The following is a 23,598-nucleotide window of genomic DNA, read 5'->3' on the forward strand; positions in this document are numbered from 1 at the left end:
CACTTACATATAAAATCTGAACAATCATCTTACCTGGGATAAGGCCCAAACAGCTGGGTTCTGATCCACGTTGCATGAAGCAAAGACAAGGAAATTATTGAACTAAGATGATACACTATTATTATTTCATACCAAGAAAATATTGTGCCTGGTCTAGAGATTGCATTTACACTACTGCTACTCATGAATGTAGGTAGTTTATTTTATTTTATTTTTTTTAACTTTTTTTATTACTTTTTTTACAACAAACAAACAAAAAGAAAATACATTATTACACCCTTGTGCTATACATAAAAGGAAGATTTGGGTCTTCGGATATATCCTCATGATTGCCAAAATCCACGTTCTCGAGGTACAGGTACTGAAGCGTCCAATGTTCCAAGCGCATAGTCCACAAATGGTTTCCAAGTCTTCCAGAAAATATCTTCTTTATACACACCACTTTTAATTTTAATATCACATGTCATTTTATCATTTAAAGCTAGTTTCCACATTTCAGAATTCCACTCTTCTATTCTAAAAATCACATCTAGTTTCTAGATCATGGTATAATTGTGATAAGGTTAAAAAGTTTTGGCAACAATTGGAGAAAATGATATTTGAAATGATGGGGAAAGTAATAACATTGAGAGTGGAAACTATATTATTGTTGGTAATTAAGGAAATAGAATTACCGTATATACTCGAGTATAAGCCGAGTTTTTCAGCACGTTTTTTGTGCTGAAAAACGTCCTCTCGGCTTATACTCGGGTCTATACGGCTTATACTCGAGTTTTGTTTTTTTTTAAGCCCCTCGGCTTATACTCGAGTATATACGGCTTATACTCGAGTTTTTTTTTTTTCTTTTTTTCACATTTTACCGGACGGCGCGGGGAAGCCCTGCCGGTGCAGTGAGAGGGCGGGGCGGGGGAGCCGCCAGCCTTCTCAGCTGAGGGAGGGAGGGTTTCCCCAACCGGTAGGTGCCTCATTTCCCACCCTCGGCTTATACTCGAGTCCCCAGTTTACCCCAGTTTTTGGGGTAAAATTGGGGACCTCGGCTTATACTCGGATCGGCTTATATTCGAGTATATACGGTAACAAAATATGAAAAAGAATTGATTAGAATTATGATTATAATAGGTAGAATTATAATAGCTAGATATTGGAATGTAGGTAGTTTATATACATTTGCAGAATACATACACATATTTCCTTTACTGTAGAAATAACGTATTGCTGAGAAAAAAGCAGAGGTCACACTGTGATATTGTATCCATCAGGCTGATTTCCCTTCCCCTCCCCACCCCATGCTCAGTGATACTGTTGGTGCTCAAGTTAGAAAGTGAGCATTAGTATTGTGATGATGTTATCCATTCAGTCAAGTCCAACTCTTGGTATATCTATGGGCCTGGTCTCTCCAAATCTTCTGATCTTGCACTATTTCTTTGAGGTTTTAATTACAAGCAATATGTCTTTTCTCCCTAAAAAGATACAAACTTCCTTTTCATAATATTCAATATTTTAAAGAATGCAGCAATTGAAAACAGTGCATGGTAATATAGTTCAACTAGCTGAATACCCATGCTCCGCTATGAAACTATGTGATCGGGCTTGATAAATTGACACTGGTAGCTCAGGCTGTAAGAAGCCTGTTATTAAAACACAGCAGCCTGCAATTACTGCAGGTTCAAGCCCGGCCCAAGGTTGACTCAGCCTTCCATCCTTTATAAGGTAGGTAAAATGAGGACCCAGATTGTTGGGGGGGCAATAAGTTGACTTTGTAAATATACAAATAGAATGAGACTATTGCCTTATACACTGTAAGCCGCCCTGAGTCTTCGGAGAAGGGCGGGATATAAATGTAAATAAAAAAAAAACTTACAGCTTAAAAATTAATGAGTAGTCACAATCGGCCTCTCCTCTCACCTTCTCTCCCTCAGCCTTGCCCCACAGAAGCCTATCCTATCCTATCCTATCCCACTTCTCTCCCTCAGGCTTGCCCCACAGAAGCCTCCCCTATCCTATCCCATACTTGCTGCTGTGAAAGTAAAACTGAAACTCTCTCCTCTGCTTGTGTTTTGCATTTGGAACAGATTTCTTTTCAGGTGGGGAGGGGGAGTAGAACTCTTTAGCATCAGAGTATGTTAATAATAATAAAGGAAATACTAATGCTATGATGGTCATTTCAAAAAGTCCTTTCTTAGTGAGCACCTAGAAGCCAAGAGAAACATACGTGGCAAATTTCAAGTTTGTAGGCTTTACGGATCTAGAGATTTTGTGATGATGCGTGAGAGAAATTTCGCTTTTATATATATAGATTCATTGCTTCTAGTATAATATTTCATTTTTCAGTAATGTAAGTTGTATATCTATATATTGTGAAATAGTGGCTATGTAGTGGCCTGACACGACATTTTCTGCAGGTAAGGACGGCTTTGGTTAAAAAAAATTTTTTTAAAAAAAATCTGAGCTTTCAGAAATGAATGCTTCAGATTTAATTTAGTTCAGATAATTATTAACATTTTATATATTAATCATTAGGTTTGTGCTATCGATGACACTAATATTTTTATATTAATTTTAAATTTTTAGTATTTAATCATGCAAAAACATCTCAGTTAAATTGTAAACCATGTGAAAAACAAACTCCCTTGTATGGTCTTTTGACAAGCTCTAATAACCAGGAAAGAATTTAGGTTGTCAAAGCAATATAACGAATATTTTAACAGTTAGTGCTTTAATTCCTTTAGCTCCTTCTTGCTTCAAACGCTCTACCATCATCCCAGTGCCGAAGAAGCCCACCATCAAGGAACTGAATGACTACAGACCAGTTGCTCTAACAACTGTAGTCATGAAATCCTTTGAAAGGCTAGTGCTTTCCTACTTGAAAACCATCACGGATCCGCTGTTAGACCCCTTCCAATTTGCATACCGAGCAAACAGATCAACAGATGATGCTGTTAATATGGCTCTGCACTACATCCTACAGCATCTTGAGTCTCCAAAGACCTATGCAAGGGTCCTTTTTGTAGACTTTAGTTCAGCATTAAATACCATCATTCCAGACATTCTTCTAACTAAGCTAAACCAGCTACAGGTACCGGAACAGACTTGTAAGTGGATCACAAGCTTCCTAACAAACAGGAAGCAGCAGGTGAAGCTAAGCAAGATCACATCAAATACCTGTACAATTAGCACAGGGGGCCCCCAAGGCTGTGTGCTCTCCCCACTTCTCTTCTCTCTGTATACCAATGACTGCATCTCCAATGATCCATCTGTTAAGCTACTGAAGTTCGCAGATGACACAACAGTGATTGGTCTCATTCGAGACAATGACGAATCCGCATATAGACGAGAGGTCGAACGACTAGCCTTGTGGTGCAACCAAAACAATCTGGAACTGAACACACTCAAAACCGTAGAAATGGTGGTAGACTTTAGGAGAAACCCTTCCATACTTCCACCTCTGACAATACTTGACAACACAGTATCAACAGTAGAAACCTTCAAATTTCTAGGTTCTATCATATCGCAAGATCTAAAATGGACAACTAACATCAAAAACATCATTAAAAAAGGACAACAAAGAATGTTCTTTCTGCGCCAACTCAGTAAGCTCAAACTGCCCAAGAAGCTGCTGATTCAGTTCTACAGAGGAATTATTGAGTCTGTCATTTGCACCTCTATAACTGTCTGGTTCGGTTCTGCAACCCAACAAGAAAAACACAGACTTCAGAGGATAATTAGAACTGCAGAAAAAATAATTGCTACCAACCTGCCTTCCATTGAGGACCTGTATACTGCACGAATCAAGAAGAGGGCCGTGAAAATATTTACAGACCCCTCGCATCTTGGACATAAACTGTTTCAACTCCTACCCTCAAAACGACGCTATAGAGCACTGCACAACAGAACAACTAAACACAAGAACAGTTTTCCCCCCGAAGACCATCACTCTGCTAAACAAATAATTCCATCAACACTGTCAAACTATTTACTGAATCTGCACTACTATTAATCTTCTCATAGTTCCCATCACCAATCTCTTTCCATTTATGACTGCATGACTATAACTTGTTGCTGGCAATCCTTATGATTTATATTGATATATTGACCATCAATTGTGTTGTACCTTGATGAACATATCTTTTCTTTTATGTACACTGAGTGCATATGCACCAAGACAAATTCCTTGTGTGTCCAATCACACTTGGCCAATAAAATTCTATTCTATTCTATTCTATTCTATTCTATTCTATTCTATTCTATTCTATTCTATTCTATTCTATTCTATTCTATTCTATTCTATTCTATTCTATTTTATTTTATTCTAATTCATGTCTTAATTTTGGAACAATGCCAGTTTCTTTTCAGAATTCATGGTATGCTTATTTTAAAAATTAATAACAACAATGTTCTTATGTAATACAGAGCTTTTTGTCTAACCTCATTTTGTACTTTCATTCAAACTCCAAACTATATCTGTGCAATCTTAATGACGGTCATGTATTTCACAAATAATTTAGTAAATTGTCCTTAAACATAGACTGAAAGTTCACATTTAGAGATATCCTGTTGACGATAAAGATTACATGAAGATACTCAATATGGACTCCTTGAGACACCAAAGGGATAATTATTGGGGAACAACAGGCAAGACTTCTTCCCTACTCCTATATTCATTTTGTCAAAACATAGGGACATCTCCAATTGTAAAATGGCAACTCAAAACAGAAAGTAAAGGAAAAAAAAAACAGAAATCCAAACATCCTTCCGGGAAAAAAAAGGCATTCAAATTAAGAGATGCAAAAAGTTATCAATGGATCAAATTTATCGGTTATTTCAGAAAATTATAATCATGAATTGATATTTCATGTTACTATAATAGAATTAATAACAAATCTTGATTTTTGCAATTAAATAAAATGGATTTGCTGTTTTATATTAAAACCTTTATGTATTTTTATCAAACCATTTATTCTGATGCATTATTCATTTCTAAGAATAGTTTTTATGTTTAGATCATCCTTCCAATCTCTTTATACAGATATGTAAAATTTTAATGCTAAATATAAGACTTACAGCAGACTGAAGAGTTCCCTGTAATTTTCATCTCCTTTCCCCTCTGATACCAAACTGTCTAGCTTATCAATCAATTCTGCCTCCACCTGGATCAAAAAGAAAGAATTTGTAAGAGTAGCTTAGTTTGTAAACTCTAAATATAAAGAAGGATATGAAAATGATATTTCATGCTATTTCTCCTACTCTGCATGAAGCGATTATTTTTATGGAGATATGGATGATTTCTGTTTCTTAACATAAGAGTTCCAAAAGTAGCAAAATGTAATTTCATAAAACAGTAGTTTTATGAAAAATAATATGCCTCATTCGTTTGAGCAGCACTGTCACAACTTTTTTGACTGGACATCTAATAAAATGGCCTTTTTTCATTTTCCAAAAACAATACCTCTACTCATTCTAGTATATAGAATTTATGCATTTAGTGTAGAATAAATGAACTTTCTAGAAAATTGATGTATTATTTAAAATGTAAAGCAAAACCATTCTCCAAGACTGTTACTTGCTAATTAAAGTTGATCAAAAATAATTAAGTCTTCATAATAATTCCTTAGCTATGTAATTGCAATTCCAAGACTTCTTTAATATTAGTGTAGTTAAATAGTTAAATCTTCTCTGGGCTTTTCTAAAATCTCATTTTCTTTCACATATATTCCACAGGTATTATGAATCTATTGAAAAACTAGTGATTAAATAAAAGTCATTTTTCTCTGAATAAATATGGCGTTCTATTAATAGACAATTCACAAGTAAAAAGGAGCTGTTTTTGTTTCTGTCTTGGAGGGGTTGAGCTGGAGCCTGTTCCTCCCCATCCAGACCCGCACGGTTTCAAGACACCGGACCATCACCTCAATGGCTTCGTTGGGGTGGTTCGGGTGGAAATGTACAGCTGAGTATCATCAGCGTACAGATGGTATTCCACCCGAAACCACGGATAACCTCACCCAGCGGCTTCATGTAGATGTTGAACAGGAGAGGCGAGAGAACCGACCTCTGTGGCACCCGACAAGTGAGGCACCTTGAGGTCGATCTCTGCCCCCCTGCCAACACCGTCTGCGAACGGTCAGAGAGATAGGAGGAGAACCACCAATAAATGGTGCCCCCCACCCCCAATCCCTCCAACCGCCGCAGTAGGATACCATGGTCGATGGTATCAAAAGCCGCTGAGAGATCTAAAAGGACCAAGACAGAGGAACATCCCCTGTCCCGAACCCTCCAGAGGTCATCCACCAACGCGACCAAAGCCGTCTCCGTGCTGTATCCAGGTCTGAAACTGGACTGGAACGGGTCTAGATAGACAATTTCCTCCAGGTGTTGGGGAAGCTGATATGCCACCACACTCTCAACAACCTTCGCAAAAAAGCGAAGGTTGGAGACTGGATGATAGTTCGCCAATACAGCTGGGTCCAGGGAAGGCTTCTTGAGGAGGGGCCTCACCACCGCCTCTTTCAAGGCGGTGGGGAAAATGCCCCCCAACAAGGAGGCATTGGTAACTCCCAGGAGCCAGCCTCGTGTAACCTCCCGTGTGGCCAGTACCAACCAGAAGGGACACGGGTCCAATAAACATGTGGTGGGATTCAGCCTACCCAACAACCTGTCCATGTCATCGGGAGTCACAGGATCAAACTCAGCTCAGGTAATATCCACAAGACCTGTCCCCGCCATCCCGCCCGAATCTATCTAATCAGCCTCCAGTCCGTCCCGGATCCGAGTATAAGGGAAGCAGTTACATATAGTGTATTTACTCTGTCTAATCTTTCATTGTGAATTGCAAAGGAACTGTGTGGTGTAGGACCTGTCCTGCCTGTCAATAGTTTCAATAGTCATTGGACATTCTAGGCCTTGAATGGGCAAGTTTCTGTACTGTTTCTATATCAATAAAATTAGTAGCTGCCAGAGTTTACAAGAGCTGAAAGCCTGGAAAGTAATAATAGCAGGAGTAATTAAGAAAGTTTGACTTTTCTTATCTGCCTGAGCTCTCCTCAAATATTGAATGGCCTCTGTTCAGATCTCTGGGGGGGGGTGGGGCTGGTAAAGTTGTCTCACAGTACTTCTGGGACTGAGCTGTGCATTTGATGACTTCATGCTCCACAAATATAAAGTTCTGCATCTTATTGTACTGTCTCTTTCAATGTCAGAGATCATCTAGCTGCTCTCATCTGTATAGGTTCTCCAATTTTGGTTTCTGAAGAGGTCCCTGGGAGGGGTGCTACGAGGGAAGACAGGCAGTATGGTTTTTTTTTCTTTCCATTTCTTCCTTGCCTCCACTCTTCCAGTTGGGCATCTATAATCATGCAAAGGTAATGGAGCTCTTCCAGGGTAATTAGAGAGGATTGTCTCATCAACTGCATAAATTGATAAGTTGCGTGCATAAGAGCACAAGCGTGCCTACTGTTCCTGTCCTATTGTTTCCTTTCGTTATATCCAATTAATATAGTTATTACATACTCATATTTATATATATGCTTATATATTGTATAATTATTTCATGCTTATGCTTATATATACTGTGTGACAAAATAAAATAAATAAAAATAAATAAAACTCAACTCTCAGGTCATCTGTCAGTGTGATTCTCTGTATGATATCCCTAAAATGTCTCTTGGGTATAGAAGAAGTTTTGATAGTGGCTCTGCATTTGGATTGTTCCCCTCAATGAACAGGATTGCCTACTTGGCTGCTGTTTCCTTCAGCAAGCTCAGCACCAAGTTACTTTGGTGCAATCAATGGAAAACTCCACTAATCTGCCTGCCATAAACATCTCACACTGAGCAACAAAAGTGCAGAATTGCCCAGAGTTCTTTGAGGGAGATGGGCGGTTCAGAAATGTAAAAAAACAACAACAAACAAACAAAAAAGACATTTACCCTACATATATGTTAGATTTGGATCATTTTCCTCAATAATCAATTAACAAAAATAATGTATTTGGCTCATTTGTTTAACTGAATTCTCTATCTAGTTTTAGGCCTTAGGTGGAGAAGAGATCAAATTTCAGGTTATATTTATACAATTCAATAGAATTTACAAATGTTTAAACATCATTCTCTATGATCCCCTTAATTCCTTACAAATATATTATATGATCCTAGAAGTACTACCACATATTCTCCTCAGTTTGTTTATTAATATAGTGGATAGAAATATATGAATATAACAAGAACTTGAGAAAGGAGGTAACTAGTTGAGTGAATAGAAAATTGCTATTTGTAGTATCAAAGTTACATAAATACAACTTACCTTTTCTCTTGTTCTCTGTGCATCACTTACATGGGTGAATAATGAACTTATTTGTGGAGGACAGATATAAATTAAAGCACAGGATACAAGACAGAACATCACGATCAATGCCATTATCACAGGTTTAGATAACTATGGCATATGAAAATTTGATGACAAGTCCTGCACATATCAAAGAGTGACTCTGTTGAAAAATTCTACAGAAATCACCATTATTCTAGTATTCTGGTCCCTAATGGAAGATGATTTCAGTGGTATTTCACAACCAATGAGCAAACCTTATGAACTTGTGAACAGCATCTTGTGGACAGAGCCATAGATAGGATATAAAACTCTAAATCCATGTGATTTTCAAGAAATTTAAAGAAACTTTAAGAGGCATAATCAGGTTTAGAAAAAACACAGCACAATCAAAGTGTGAACACAACTTAAGAGCATACTGTTTTAGTGAAGTCAAGTGTATGTGTATGAGTGGATGAAGTGCACGATCATTAGCAAGTGGAGCTATCCATCTTGAGATAACAAAATTAATTAGCACTACATATGGAAGCAGTTGGTCTGAAGAAGGCTTTCTTAATGAAAAAAGAAACAGAAATCTAAAAACAAAGTAATTAGCCTAACATTCAAAAGGTGCAAACATGGATATTGAAAGCACAGGTTCCAAGTATGCATTGCTACTTGAAGGTGGAGGGTGAAAGTTGGTATGTTCCATAGATAATTTTCTCAAATGTAAATATTTTTAAAAGAATACAGTACATTACAGAGGAGTGATATCCAGAAATCTCAATCAAATAATCTGGGACTATGAAAGCTTTCAAAGTCTGGAATATTTTTTTAAAAAGGTGCTCACAAATAAATAAAGCAAAGAACGCACAAACCATAACACAGAAAAAAAAAAAAGAATTCATTTTAAAGGTATGCAGAACTTTCAGAAAGGTTTTCAAAAAACTTGAATCACATTTGTTGGACACATGGAGTCAAAGAATAATTCAGTGCTGTGAGTGCCAGAACAAACCACTAAGAAGGATACCAATTCTTCTCTTGTCCTGGGATAGAAGGTCAGATTAAAGGAAAAAAGATAAGTTCCTAAATGGATGAATGGTTTCTAATTTATACTGAATTATAATCTGAAAGAAAACTTTTACAAAATAATATATTGCTGGTACCTAACGCCTATCAAAGATGCTTCTGTTGGAAATATAATTGTAAAGAAGGTAATTTTTATCATTTTTGGTGGACTTGTAATAAAACAAAGAAATATTGGGGCGAGATTCATGTTTTGATTCAGAAGAGCCTTAAAAAAATATAAAACTGAAACCAAGTTTTTCTTCTGGGACTATTGGACAAGGATCTTGAGAAATTTGGAACTTTGTTATTATGTATCTTGATTGCAGCAAACATTCTATGTATGCAAAAGTGGGGAAATATGTCAATTCCTACAATGGAAGAACAGATGGAAAAAGTGGTGGAGCTAGCAGAGATGGAAAAATTAACTATTTTAATTAAAGAAAAGATTGCATCTAGTTTTGTTTCTAGTTAAACACTTCTACACTTAGTGTTCAGAACAAAAAAAATTAATTTTTGACTTTCTGTTTTGCTGTTCAGTTTGTTGTTAGAGAAATGGATAATGTTCAGTAAACATGCAGAAGTAAAAAGCTGAGGTTGCAACTTTATTTTGTATTTTTCTGCACCAAAAAAATTGGAAGCACTGCTTTTTTTTCTTTCTCCTTTTACCCTACACTTCTTTCCCCTTCTTTTTCCTCCCATTTCCCTATTATCTTTATTTTCATTTTGTATAATATAAATATAAATTATATATTTTTGAACAAAAATAAATACCTATGAGCACTTGGAATAATGTTGGAAGTCAAGTCTGGCATGGACATCACAGACCATGAATATGCAGTCTGCTCTGCATGTTTGCACAGGAAAACTACATTTATGACCAGGAAAGTGGAGAGAAGATCTAGAAGATATGACAACCCCACTTACATATATATGTTACAGTTATGGAAGGTTGCAGGAGGAAAAAATGGTCCTGCATTTTTAAGCTTGAGAGGAAAAGACAAGCTCAAAAATTAGAGTACAAAAATAGAAGTACAAAATTTAACAGAAGAAAACCAACACTGAACCTATGAAGTGAAAGAAACCAGGGTGAATAGAATTTAAAGAATATTTTTTGTTTGGCCTGAAGTTGCAAACCAAACTCAGTGATAGTAGTATATTGTGTCACTGTAACCACCTGAGATCTAGGATTTGATATCCACATTTCACTTCAGAACTGTGAAATATTTCTTGGAGGAATGCATTATTTTATGGCACCTTTATTCAAAACTGGAGATCTGTTTCTTGAGATGGCAAGGAATTGCTGCCAGAAAATACTAAGGGGAGAAAATGTATTCAATTATGTGGCATATGAGTGTTTTATAATGAACACTTAAAATCAAAGAATTGCAAGAGGCCATTTCAGTGAAGGGATACCCATCACATTTGTGGTTAATTGGTTCCACAACCAATTAACCACAAATTGGTTACAGTTCAACCACAGTTGAACTGTTTTAACTATTACGACACCTTTTTAAACTTTCAACTGAAATTGCCTTTCTGTAATTTAAATCCATTATTCCAGAGGTCCCCAAACTTTGCGACTTGGCGGCCCGGCTGGTGGAGAGGGGAACCGGGCGGTGTGAGTGATGGTCTGGTGTACACGCACATGCACACACGTAGATCCACTCACAAAAGAGAAAAGAAGGAGCAAAGCAGCAAGAGATCGCTCTCCCAAAGCCTTTTGTGCATTTGCAAAAGCTTTTGGTAAGGAGAAGAGAAGCCTCTGGGGGCGCCATCTTTTGCTCCTTCAGATTCACTGAGGCTGCCCAATGCTTCAAAAGCGAATCAAATGACTTATACAGGTAACCTCACTGAGTCAGCAAAACTGAGGAGGATGCACTCTTCCCATTCAGCCTCTGCTCTCACCATTCCACGTTTGGAGTATTGGGAGCAGGCAGCTTGATGGCATAGTTTGGGGTGGGGAGGAGAACTGGGCTGTTGAACAGTGGGCCAGCACTTTAATTACGCAAGAGAGAAGCCTTTGGGATGGAGCTCATGTGAGTAGAGCTACACACGCACATTGGTCCGCCTCTCATGGCCGTTTCAAATAGATCACAACCCAGTAGTTGTGTGCGGGCCCCTGCATTATTCCTTGTCCTGCATTCTGGAATGAGCATGAACAGAACTTAATCTTCTATGTGACATTATTTCAGGTATTTCAAAATGGCTATCATACTCCCAACCTCACCCCATACTCTCAATAACTAAAGTTAACCATCATCTTCAATCTCTCTTTATAGGGCTTAGTTTCCCGATCATCATCCTTTCTCTGAACCTGTTCCAATATCACAGAATACTTTCCTAAGTATGTTGTCCCCCAAAAAGATACAGTAATCAAGGTGACAGTGATCAAAGTAGGATAAAACTGAATGGTTATTTCCTGTAATCTGGAAATTATATTTCCATTGCTGCAACCTGAAATTATATTGCCAGTCTTGTAGCCACTATTTACTGGTGGTTCATATTTGCAATTGACTAATATTCTAAGATTTTTTTCATAAATACCAGAGGTATCTCCTATATAGCTATATACCTAGCTTAACTGTCATGCCTTCCAATCCACACTTAATTAGCATGGATTGGATGACAAATTTTATAAATATATACCCTGTTTTCCACAAAAAAGACATCCCCTGATAATAATCCCAATTAGTCTGGCAAGATTTGTTCTTGACAAATCCATGCTAACATCTGGTAACTGTAGCATTGTTTTCAACATGTTTACAGATCAGCAACTCCTTGATCTTCTCCTTTTCTTGAGATTAATGTTAGATTGGTGTTTAGTTTCCGAAACATTCCTTTTCCTCATTTAAAGGCAGGAATGTTTGTTTTTCTCCATTGATATAGTACTTTATCAATTCACCAAATCTCCTAGCTAGAGGCATTCCATGCCCATATTTCTATTAGCCTCAATCTTCAGTCCTGATCTGTTGTCCTGATCTTCAGAAATTTCCTGGTGCAACATTCTTCGATGTAGAAGATCTAACCAAAATCAGACTTGAGTAGCCCCGCCTATTACATGTGTTTGAATGTTGATGCCTTTATTTGGAATCTGGTTTGATTTTTTTTTAATATTCTGAGAATATAATGTCCTTTGTTATTCTTAAATTCCTTCATTAACCCTTTTGCTGATTCTGAGCTTTCATTCTGAGCTTTCTGACTCCACCTCTGCATATTTGGACAATCACTCTCTATGCTTTCTTTCTGATCTATCGTTTTTCATTTTCTACATATGCTGTTTTTTCTTTCAAATATTCTTTCAAATATACAAATATTTTTGTATACCCATGCTGGTTACTTTGGCTGTCTTCCACTTAGTTTTCATCTAACTGGAATTGTTTGTAATTGCTTTTAATATAGAACTCCCTCATTCCCCTAGAGCTTCTTCTCCCATCAGCATTTCCTATCATGGTATTGTACTTGCCACTGCTCTGAGTTATTAAAATACATCTGGAGTATATGTATATGACAACGCTCAGTTATCAATTTCCTTCAAATCAAGAATTCGCAACTCCAGCATTACATGGTAACTTTTCCCCAATATTACTGTTACTTCCATCTCCTCAACAAGGATTCCCAAATGATTAGAATCTAATCAAAGGTATCTGATCTTGTGCCTTACTCTTTGAAAGAAAATACTGCCAACAACAACAATAAAAAAAGACAGGCATTTTCTGAAAAAATGTTAACACAATGATTTCTCTCCTGATATTAATGACAGTTTGACTTTGGGAAATATTATCTGCATTTTTCCCTTGGTTGGGAGAGAAAGAATAGAAAACAATGCTGTCTTGAATTGCTCCTCTATTTATTTTGGCTGAAATGATGAACAGCAACATTGCTGTTCTTTGAATAAGAATGATTGTTTTTAATGTTTAGCACATCTACGCCTGACTTCCTTTTGCTTCTATTCCTTTTGAACATAATCTTTTGGTTACAAAAGATTCCAGTCACAGATATCATTCCATCAGGTCTCTGTTACACCGATTGAATTATATTTGACTTTCTGTACCAGAAATGTAACTGCTAGAACATTTATTTCTTATATATTAGTGCATTACAGACAATGATGGCCATGGCCTCTATAAGTCCATCTTTTTTCTGATTTTCTTTTCTTTCTTTCAAATGATTTAAGAGGGTTGACGTATTTTTTTCAGTTTGTGTGAAGTACACCCCACATGTCAGTAATTCCACCATCTAAATAAAACAAACTGTGGCTCCAGAAATCAAATCTCTCCATTCATATGGCTAGACACTGAATTCTAAGTTTTTATTCTTTGTATCCTTTCTCATTCTCTTCCATAGACCAGAATGAAAATACAACCACCCAATCTTCCAGTTTCTTGAGCTTTCTTCTGAGTTTTTCAAACTTCTTAGAAATATGGTTATAGTTGCTTTTTGAAGTATAATTTGATCCCACATGTATTGTTGAAAAACAATAATTATTTTGGCAACTGTTCCATTGCCTCCTTTTATTTTGCTGTTGCTAGATAGCATACTTCATGAGTTATTGGTCAGCATACACTTGCTTTAGTTTCTTTTAGAGATAAACTATTAAACTGCCATCAATCTTCTCTTTGTTTTTTATAGTGTACAGTTGCATCCTCCCTGCTTTCAGAAGGACTCATCATCCTGTCTCCTGCTCTGCAGCATCTCTTTTTTACTCTTGACTGGTCAAAAGGCCAGAAAACTAAACTGCAGCAATATTACCTGTCTCATGTTTCTTATTGATACCCCACCCATTGCATTTGCTCTTTGTCTGCTGCTTAAGGGGAATACTCCATTATCAGCTTTTGTTCTAGAGCCTCATTTTTTTAGACCAGCACGTCATCATCCTTTTCATTGGCTTCAAATTTGCCTTTTGGTGCTCCAATCATCTTGACTTTTTTCTTCAAATACTGTTGCAAATGCTGCTGCTATAAAAATATGCCAGGGTGTTTTTAGGTAGGAATATAAATATACTGTTAATATTTCAGGCCATAGCTGCAGATTTCTGTCCAGTCAGCTTTACATTTACTCACAGGGCATACAAGTAGAAAAGCTTTTATTTTTTTCTTGACATTTGTTTACTTTTTTCTTGTTCCTTTCTTGGGGACTGTTCTTTTTTGTTTCATTCTCAGGCTCCAAATTTACACCGTTGACTTATATAGGAAAGGGATTGTTAGAGATTTCTATTTTAGCTCTGTATTAATTTTTCCTGTTCATTTACTTAGTGAACTCAGTATCATGCTGCCATACATATTCTACTAACTCGGCAAAAGGAAGCATTCACTCCATTACCCACAATAAGCAACTCTCAGGATATGCCCCCAGTACTCCTAACAATTCAGAAGATCCCACATCTCAGCACACAAAGCATCCTGGTCACTATTCTCTTTTCCCTCTGTCGAACTATCCCGGGAAACTCCTGTCCGTCTTCTCTATCAGCTCACTTAGATATGTACTTGCCTGGTGTAATATGGGTCACTGATACGCAGAATACCATCGTCTATGATTGAAATGAATGAGAATCTTATTTTTGGGATGGGACTACGTCATAATAAAAAATATTGCTTACAACTCTGTTGATTTGCTGTGGGGAGCCCTCTTGAATTTTGAGGAGGCAAAAGAAGACTTCAAGCCCTGCAGGTAGAAAAATAAGATGACTCTGATGTGAAGACTGACCAAACTTTTTTGGCATCTGGAAACTAGAACCAGGACATACATAGGAATGCTGTGGTTGAAATGAAAAGCTCATCTTCTATCTTGTAGTTCTTAGTTCCTTTACCCTATTCAACACATCACTGTCAAAGTATGTGTATTAAACCTCCATCAAAAGAAAGGTTTTCCATTTTGAAATGTATCCTTTGGGACAGACTTGCTAGTTTGTGCTAAACATAAGGATAGAAAGCTATTGATCTGGCCAAGATCATTACAGTACAGCATGTTTATAATCTTTTGAAAAATAAATGCTTTCCATCTCAAAAGAAACCTCCTGAGAAACCACTGATAATGCAATATGCAAGCTTCATAGTCAGCACTAGAAAATTCCAAAGAAGCTGAGAAGTAATGTTTCTTTTACCTAATATCCAGTATTTAGCTCTCTTTTTCAGCTGATAAAAGTTTCTGGCTAAAATTTCCTGGGAAAGTCTCAACTATAACTGAAGCTATCACTTTAGAAAACAAAATCTATATCTCTATACATTATTAAGGGTTTCCAATTTCTTGAATACTGGTATTGTAGGTGATGGTTTCTATGGCAGGAGCAGGTTGTTGCTTGACTTTCAATTAAGAGGAATGAGCCATCTGAAATAGTCATTCTGAATATTTTTTTCTTCTTTTGAAAAAATAGGTATCCAATAATGCATTATCAAGAAAAAGCATAACAGTTCAGAAGCAAAAACGGAAGCAGATTCAAATGAGCTACCCATCCCTATAGCACATAGTGGATTCCAGTTTTTTGGCAGACAGTGCTACAGAAACAGGAATATAATTCAGATTAATAATATGAAATGAGAGCAAGGAAGAAAATCCTGGAGTTATTTAAAGACACGGACAAAAATTTAAGCAAAACCAAGAACATTGCTTATAGTACAACTGAAAGTCAATCAGACTATGAAAACAGATTACATCAAAATAGTATAATTGCAGATTGAGGGTCACATCTGAAAGTTGAAATATTTGCCAATAGCAATGTATGAAATATTCCTGAAGACTTGTAAGATTGCTTGGTCTGTGCGTGAACTATGTGTTTAGGAAATGTTGGTCTATATATAGAAGGAAACACATAGATGGGACTGTAGTTGTTCCATACAAAAGCATATGTGGGATTATAAGAACAGTAAAAAAATAAGGACATTCATAGCAGCAGTTGAGAGAAAGTAGGAAATGGAGGGAAGGGAAAGTATTGGAAAGTGGAGAACAAGTGGGCTAGTGGGATATGCTATGTTGTGAGGCTGTCCTTACTACAGTAAGGAAGCCTTGCAATTAAGGAACAAGTAAATAGGCCAGTATATCAATGACAGCTATAGACAGGGAGAAAAACAAAGTGCTTGGAAGATTATGCATAGGCTGTCTGGAGGGATATGTTGATCTGGGACTATGGTGCAGCTAAGGGAAGGCAGCAAGGAATAATGCTTTGTTGATTCAGCGTAAGCAAAGAAGGAACTACTAAAAAGATTGGGATGGGCAGCTGTGGAATATGATATCCTGAGATATCTGTGGGAGCTTAGGGAATGCACAGCAGGAAATAGGCTAAAAAGACTATGGAATGGGTTGGCTGCATGGAAAGTTGCTGAAAGGGAGTCAGAAGAAAGATGTCATGAATCAGCCTTGCCATTCATCCCATAAGATCACTGTAACATTCTCCCAAAATCCTTCTGAATTTTCTTTCATGAAAAATGTGCTTGATGGTGTTTCCACGAAAACAAAGCCAATTCAGGATTATTCAACAAAGACTTTTGGAGTACAATAATTTGTTCTGGATTAAAACAAAACAAATTTCTGCTTTGTGCATATCCCTACTTTGGAATCTGAGACTGAAAATCATAGATTTGTGAGGCTACACTTCTGGTTTTCACTTGATGTGCAGTTTGAAGGCCTCCTATAAAACAAGTTGATATCCAAATCACAATCATTATCATACTAAGAAAGGGCAATGGAGATGGCTGAACCGCTTAATTCCTATTTTGCATCTTTAGTTTTGCAAAAGAAAAGAGGACTGGTCCAAACTGTCAGAAGCTGCATTGGGTGTTGGGATAAAAAGAGAAAGATCATAATAAAGTATTGGTAAAAAAAAAAAAAGTAATTTTGAATAAATTTAAGGGCCTGGAACTGGATGGATTATATCCCAGGGTGTTGCGAAATTAGCATATGTAATTTCAGAACACTGATTGTAATCTTTGAAAACTATTAAAGGATTAAAACAAAGTTTGTTCTGGAAGAAATGCCAGAAGATTGTAGAAGAGCAAATGTTCCATTTTCTTAAAAAGAAGGAAAACATTGATTCAGGAAACTATAAATCGGTTAAGTTGACATCAGTAAATGAGAAATTCTAGAAAAGATAATTAAACAGTGGCTTTGTAGGCACCCAGAGAGGAACAAAATGATTACTAGAAGCCAGCATGGTTTTGTTAAAACTAGGTAATACCAGACAAATCTTATTGCATTATTTGATGAAGTGATTAATTTAGTAGACCAGGAAAAGTCTGTGAATATAGTGTACTTAGCTTCCAGAATGGTATTTGATAATATTGAACATACCCATTTCCTTGTTAAAATGAAATAATGTGGGATGGATAATCCCACTAGCAGAAGGATTTATAGCTGACTGAAGAATCAGACTCAGCATGTGATCCTTAAATGCTTTTATGCCAACATGGAGAGGTAAGTATCCTGTGGAAGATCTTGACTACTTAGATGAGGAACTAGAAGGAGTACAAAAAAAATGCAGATGATGCAAAGGTGAGGATTGCTAACACATTAGAAAACAGACCCAGTATTCCAAAGGATCTTGGTAGTTTTGAACATTAGTCCATATCCAACAAAACACAGTTCAATGTTGAGAAATGTAAATTCTACACATAGGTAGGAGATGTTAAATGATTACTAACAATGGCTTAGTAATAATACTTAGGAGATGGATCAGGTAGGTCTAGTACTTGAGCCAGTAGTGTGATGCTGATGCTAAAACACCTACTTCACTCTTGGGCAACATTAACAGAACTACAGAGTCAAGATCATGAGAAGTGATAATTCTGCTCCATGCTGCATCTACCAGACTATACTGGGGATATGGGATATTGATTGCCTTAATTCAAAGATGATGAGGACCCAGAAAAAGCACAAAGAGTGACAAAGATGACAAGGAGCTTGGAAACTAAACCCAAGAAGAATGCTTAAATCAATAGGTTATGTTTAGCTTTAAGAAGAAAAGACATAGCAGTCTTCAAATACTAAAAGGGCCATCCCAGGGAAGCTAGGAGCTATGGCTCCTGAGGGTGGGACAAGAAGTAATGAATGGATGCTTTACAGAGGGGATCCAAACTCTAAATTAATATATTCTTTACTTAGAGCTATTTAGCAGTAGTAGTAGCTATTTAGTTTTTTGGAGTTTTGGGTACTCTATCACTGGAGGTTTTCAAGCAAGGCTTGGAATTGTGTTGTATAGTATGAGAATTCCTGCTCTGGGTATAGGACTGGATCTCTTCAGTCCTATGATTCTATAAGGTTCTCTCCTATAAGTATCCTACATAAATCAAAGTCTCCATAAATAACTTTAGTGCAATTGTTTTCTGTAATGCAGAAATATTTGTGTGATATACAGAGAACATAAAGAAGAATGGTTTCTCTTGCATTTTTTTCCCAGAGACAGAATATATTCTAAATTTAAACCCACTATTTAGTCTTAACAAAAATAAAAATTAAAGAGACAGGATCTTTTTTCCTTTTTAAGATTAGAGCTTGAAAAGAGAAATAGCAAAACTCACAGTCTGGATTTATTGTACAGTTGAACAAAATTCAGAACAATGTGAGTGGGAAATAGTAAAATAGAGAATGGGATTGGAAAAAGTCTCACTCAAATGGGAAGAATTTTTGCAATTTGGCTCTACATTCTATACATAGTTCTTGACTTACAATCATTTGTTTAGTAACCATTCAAAGTTCCATTGGTGGTGAAAAAAGTGATTTACTTCCAGCCCTTTGCACTTATGACCATCATAGCATCCCCATAGTCAAAATATGAATACTTGGCAACCAGCATTTATTTACAATAGTTGCAGTATCCTGAGGTCATTGAAATATGCTTAATACTTTGGGAGCAAAACGCTTATTATTTCTACTTGGTAAATGAACATTTACGTAAGAAATAAACATTGTAAGAACTGAAGAGACATTTTACCTGTTTAAAGTTGCCATTTTTTCGCTGTTCCCAGTCCATCATGTCATGAAAAATGGGGATCATAATGTTGCGAACCTCTAGCTGTGGCACAAGTGTGACACCCAGAAAAGGACCGATCATTCCAGGAATAAAGTGAATTTTATGTTCCCCTGAACAACAACAACAATAAAACCAAGCAGTTATTTAATACCATTTCCTCTGCATCCCATTTCCCGCTCTTTTTTGTTTACCTTCCCTGCTAACTGAAAATATTCTATAACTGAAGATAAGGAATAAAGTCAGATATGAATCAAGCTAGATGCTTACCATAAACAATTAATCCAAAAAGGAACAGAATAAATTATGCTTGGAAATTTGTATGTATACAGGTAACGATCATCTAATGATAGTTAGTTCCAAAGGAAAAATGATTCTCCTGTTTTATAAAAATGATTTCTAGAAAAGTTGTACCAATGTGTGTTATAATCCAGTACCTATGGTGCTCTGAATGCTCCTTTAATAGTGGATGAAAGATTGCCAGCACTGTGTTATTATTAGATTAAATATAAATCTTAAACTGAGTAAATCTCAGTTTACTCAAAGATTAACTTACCCAGATTCTGCCACATGCTAAAAAGCTCATATGCCATCATCACACGCATATCACCATATCTGGAAATTAAACACAGATCCAAAGGGGGGGAAATGGATTTTTAAAGTAAAACAAGATTTGGCAGCATTACTATTAGACTACATCTTATAAAAAACAGAACCAGAGGAAAAAACCAACTGCCTTACTTTCAAAGCAAACATTTGAGAATGAAAATTAAGTTAATATATTCTTACTTATCCAGAATCTTTTTCTGCTTAGCTGGAGTAAATGTTTCTATCTGGAGGCTGGGCTGGTTGATAAATAAAACTGACAAGCTGAAATAAGAGTTCCAGGCCTAGAAAATAGAAAAACAATGAAGCAACTAACTGAAAACTCATATACAATTTAGTTTTTAAAGTATATCTTTAATACATGTAAATTGATTGTTCTAAAAAGCACCAGAGATAATAATAATAATAATGACAATGTATTTATTATAATGATATTTTTATGTTCTGCATATCTGCTCAGAAAACACCCAAGTCAAATGATTATAACAAATAAATACAGTCATTACATAATGATAGGAGTTTCATGGTCCATTCTGTATGTAAGTACTGTACATATGTCATGGGCACTTTTTTCACACACATCAGTAAACAATGCATAGCAGACCTTCATCATAATATAATTCTATAACTGAATTTCTGAAAGTGAATTATAGAATTATAATAAAAATTCTATAAATGCACACACAAAAGGCAAAGACTCTAGCTATCTGAGGTGAGGAATCCCATATGTATTACTCCACAGAGACTATGCTGTCAAGAATTTTTAAAGTTTTATAAACAAAATTTCTAAACTAAAAACCTTGTATTGCAATTCTTTACATCATTACCTGGGAGTTTGTTTACTAAACTCACTGGGCTTTACTTCTGAATTCTTCCCGCCCCCCCTTTCAATTGTGTCCCATCATCTGAGACTGCCTGGACAAGTTTTCTTGGCAAGGTTTTTCAGAAGTGTTCATGCCATTTCTTCCTTCCTAGGGCTAAGAGAAAGTCACCCAGCTGCCCTTGTGCCCAAGGCAGGACTACAACATGGCCTCTTGGTTTCTAGCCTGGTGCCTTAACCATTGCACCAAAATATCTCTCTGAGTAGATACACATAATCAATTGCCTGTGCCGCTTAGTAACACAAATTCTAGTACTTGTGGTAGCCATTGTTAAATGAATTGTTGTCAGTAATTAATTGAGGCCATTACATTACCACAATTTGCAACCTCCTGCTGGCTTTTCCACTGATTTTGCTTGCAGGAAGCTGGCAAAGAAGGTGGCAAATGTGGATAATGTGAGCAAAGGGATACTGTGATGGCTGTAAGTACAAGGGCCAATTATACGTATGCTCTTTCAGTGCTGCCATACATTTGAATAGTCACTAAATGAGTGGTCATTAAATGAGGACCATCTGCATTCTTTTAATTTTTTCTGTTTTAAAGATCTGAACACTCTTGGAGGACTTTGGTGCAAATGCTTTATGAGTTGTCATTTAGTAGCAAAACAAATACAATGTTGACAATTTAACAGTATAAAGAAATTTCAAAAATACCTTAAAATCAAAATCCGTTTCCGTGAAATTCTTATGTAGTGCTGCAGACAGATACTGTACGGTTGTAACTATCACGCTACAATAATGAAAGGAACAATATTATAGTAGTGTTTACAGAATATGCAGAATATTTAAATTTAACAAAAATCATGTTCTTTTATATTTATTGAAAAATAGTGGTTAGTATATAATTTTAAAAATTGCCAATCCATTGTATCAGGAACATGAAGGCACCCTGAAACATTCTTATCAAATAATTTGCCCTATGAAAAGCTAATCTGTAAATAGATTCCAATTCCAATTCATTATTGAAAAATCTATCCAATTAAATTATTCCATGTCTTAAGACAGCCTAACACCACACTAAACTTCTAAATAATAACTTCTCCCGCATCTATTGGTTTCATTCATAGCTACTATTAAGAACTGAATTATACTGGCTTGATATTGTGGGCTTTTGTTGCTGTTCTTCATGATATTTATTTTCATTTTATAAACTGTCTGTAATTGTTGTAATAACAATGAAGTATTGCCACATAGGTAACTGTCTCAAACAGCCTAGACATGGAGAATGTTGGTTACCAAGACGGAAAATACATCCACAACACCCCAGTTCTCTGCCTTGACAAGCAACTCTTCCCATTCTGGTAGCTATAGGCATGAGATGTTCAAGAGAAAAGGATTCATTAAATTATGATTCCACTTTTCTGCTCCAGCCAGCCTACCAATTGCAAGTCAAAGATATAGTATGGCTATATCCTCAATTCACTCATCCTATAGACTGATATTATTAAAAAATGGTTATAAATTATTTACAATGATTTTAGCAGATAAATTGAAAATAATTCTACAAGAATTTATTCACAGTCACCAATGTGGAGTTTTTTCCCCTAAAAAAATAATTAAAAGATGTCAGAATGGTATTGGACATTATAGGAGAATTCCAATATATTAATATAAATTAATGATATATATTTAGTTGTCCTTTCTCTTCTATAAGGTATTTCTTCAAGTGGCAGCCATAAAGGTATTTTTGATACAACATAAGTTTATATCTATTCCATACTGTCAATATAGCATATCTAATAAAATGATTTTTGAAATCTACCTTAGCATTAACTTTTGCTTTTGCTTTTGCTTTCTTTTGCATTCTTTACTTCTTTCTTTCTATTTCAATTATTAGATTTCTTTATTTAATTTTTTAATAAGATTATTGAAAAAAATCAGTTCTCAGTATGTTTCAATGAAGAATAAAATTGGAACATATCTAAAATGGTCTAAGTGCTTTAAAAATTTAGTTGAGCTGAAAATATTTTTTAAAATCTTCATTTGTTTAAAAATTGTACATGATTTTAGTAAAATTCAACTGTTTTAAAATGAATCAGTACTCACTTGCTGGTGAGTAATCTCATCACCATCCAATCTCGAGGAAAGACACTCATCTTCATCAGATTTCGAAACACACAGAAAATCTTTAGAAGAAATTCCTAGTAAAAACCGAGAAAACAATGTTAAAACATTACCAGCTATATAGCTTGAAGCAAACATGCACCTTAAACAAGTGAAAGAAAAGTTGTAAGTTGTAAAGTAGGATGAAAAATTACGTACAGATTTATCTCCAATAGCCCTAACAAGGCCATGGCAATCTACTTTGAAAGCTTTAGGAACTAGGAATTTGTTCAAAATTGAATCAAAGGCAGAAATAAAAGATAAAAGAAAAATTTTGGAGATTATCAGAATCATATTCAGGCCATAGCTGCTGCACACTAATCAAAGATAAGAAAATGTATTCTATGAGATGCCCCTTGAAATCCACCATCTCCAAATTGCTAACTATTCTTTTCAAAGGGAACATAATATTTTTAAAAAATAAAGTCTAAGCTGCCTTATATCGGTCATCCTATAACAATGGGCATATGTGCTGTATCTGGATTAGTTTATAATTTGTTTTTTTAAAACAGTCTAATATTGACTAGGAGTACATTCAGATCTCCTCAAACTCACTGGTATCATAAAATTCAATGTCACCAGCATATTAACAATATCAAACTCCAAATTTCTAGATTATGAATCTTTATGATAAATAGTGTTTAGGAGAGTAACATGAAACCTTGGCCACAGCTTCTTGACAATGTAG

The 23,598-nt window shown here is 35.9% G+C and overlaps 1 protein-coding gene across 1 annotated transcript in view; it reads right to left on the bottom strand.

The window, feature by feature from the left end:
* DOCK3 (dedicator of cytokinesis 3) overlaps positions 1-23,598 on the bottom strand; it is a 167,453-nt gene that overhangs the window by 50,664 nt on the left and 93,191 nt on the right. The window contains exons 28-34 of the mRNA XM_058167839.1: positions 22,854-22,948; positions 21,462-21,537; positions 20,111-20,211; positions 19,878-19,936; positions 19,286-19,434; positions 5,062-5,147; positions 34-60 (exon numbers count right to left, since the gene is read on the bottom strand). Coding sequence (XP_058023822.1) covers positions 34-60; positions 5,062-5,147; positions 19,286-19,434; positions 19,878-19,936; positions 20,111-20,211; positions 21,462-21,537; positions 22,854-22,948 — 593 coding nt within the window. The remainder of the gene's footprint in view (positions 1-33; positions 61-5,061; positions 5,148-19,285; positions 19,435-19,877; positions 19,937-20,110; positions 20,212-21,461; positions 21,538-22,853; positions 22,949-23,598) is intronic.

This window comes from Ahaetulla prasina, chromosome 2 (assembly GCF_028640845.1).
Source record: "Ahaetulla prasina isolate Xishuangbanna chromosome 2, ASM2864084v1, whole genome shotgun sequence".
In the NCBI taxonomy this organism is placed as follows: domain Eukaryota; kingdom Metazoa; phylum Chordata; class Lepidosauria; order Squamata; family Colubridae; genus Ahaetulla; species Ahaetulla prasina.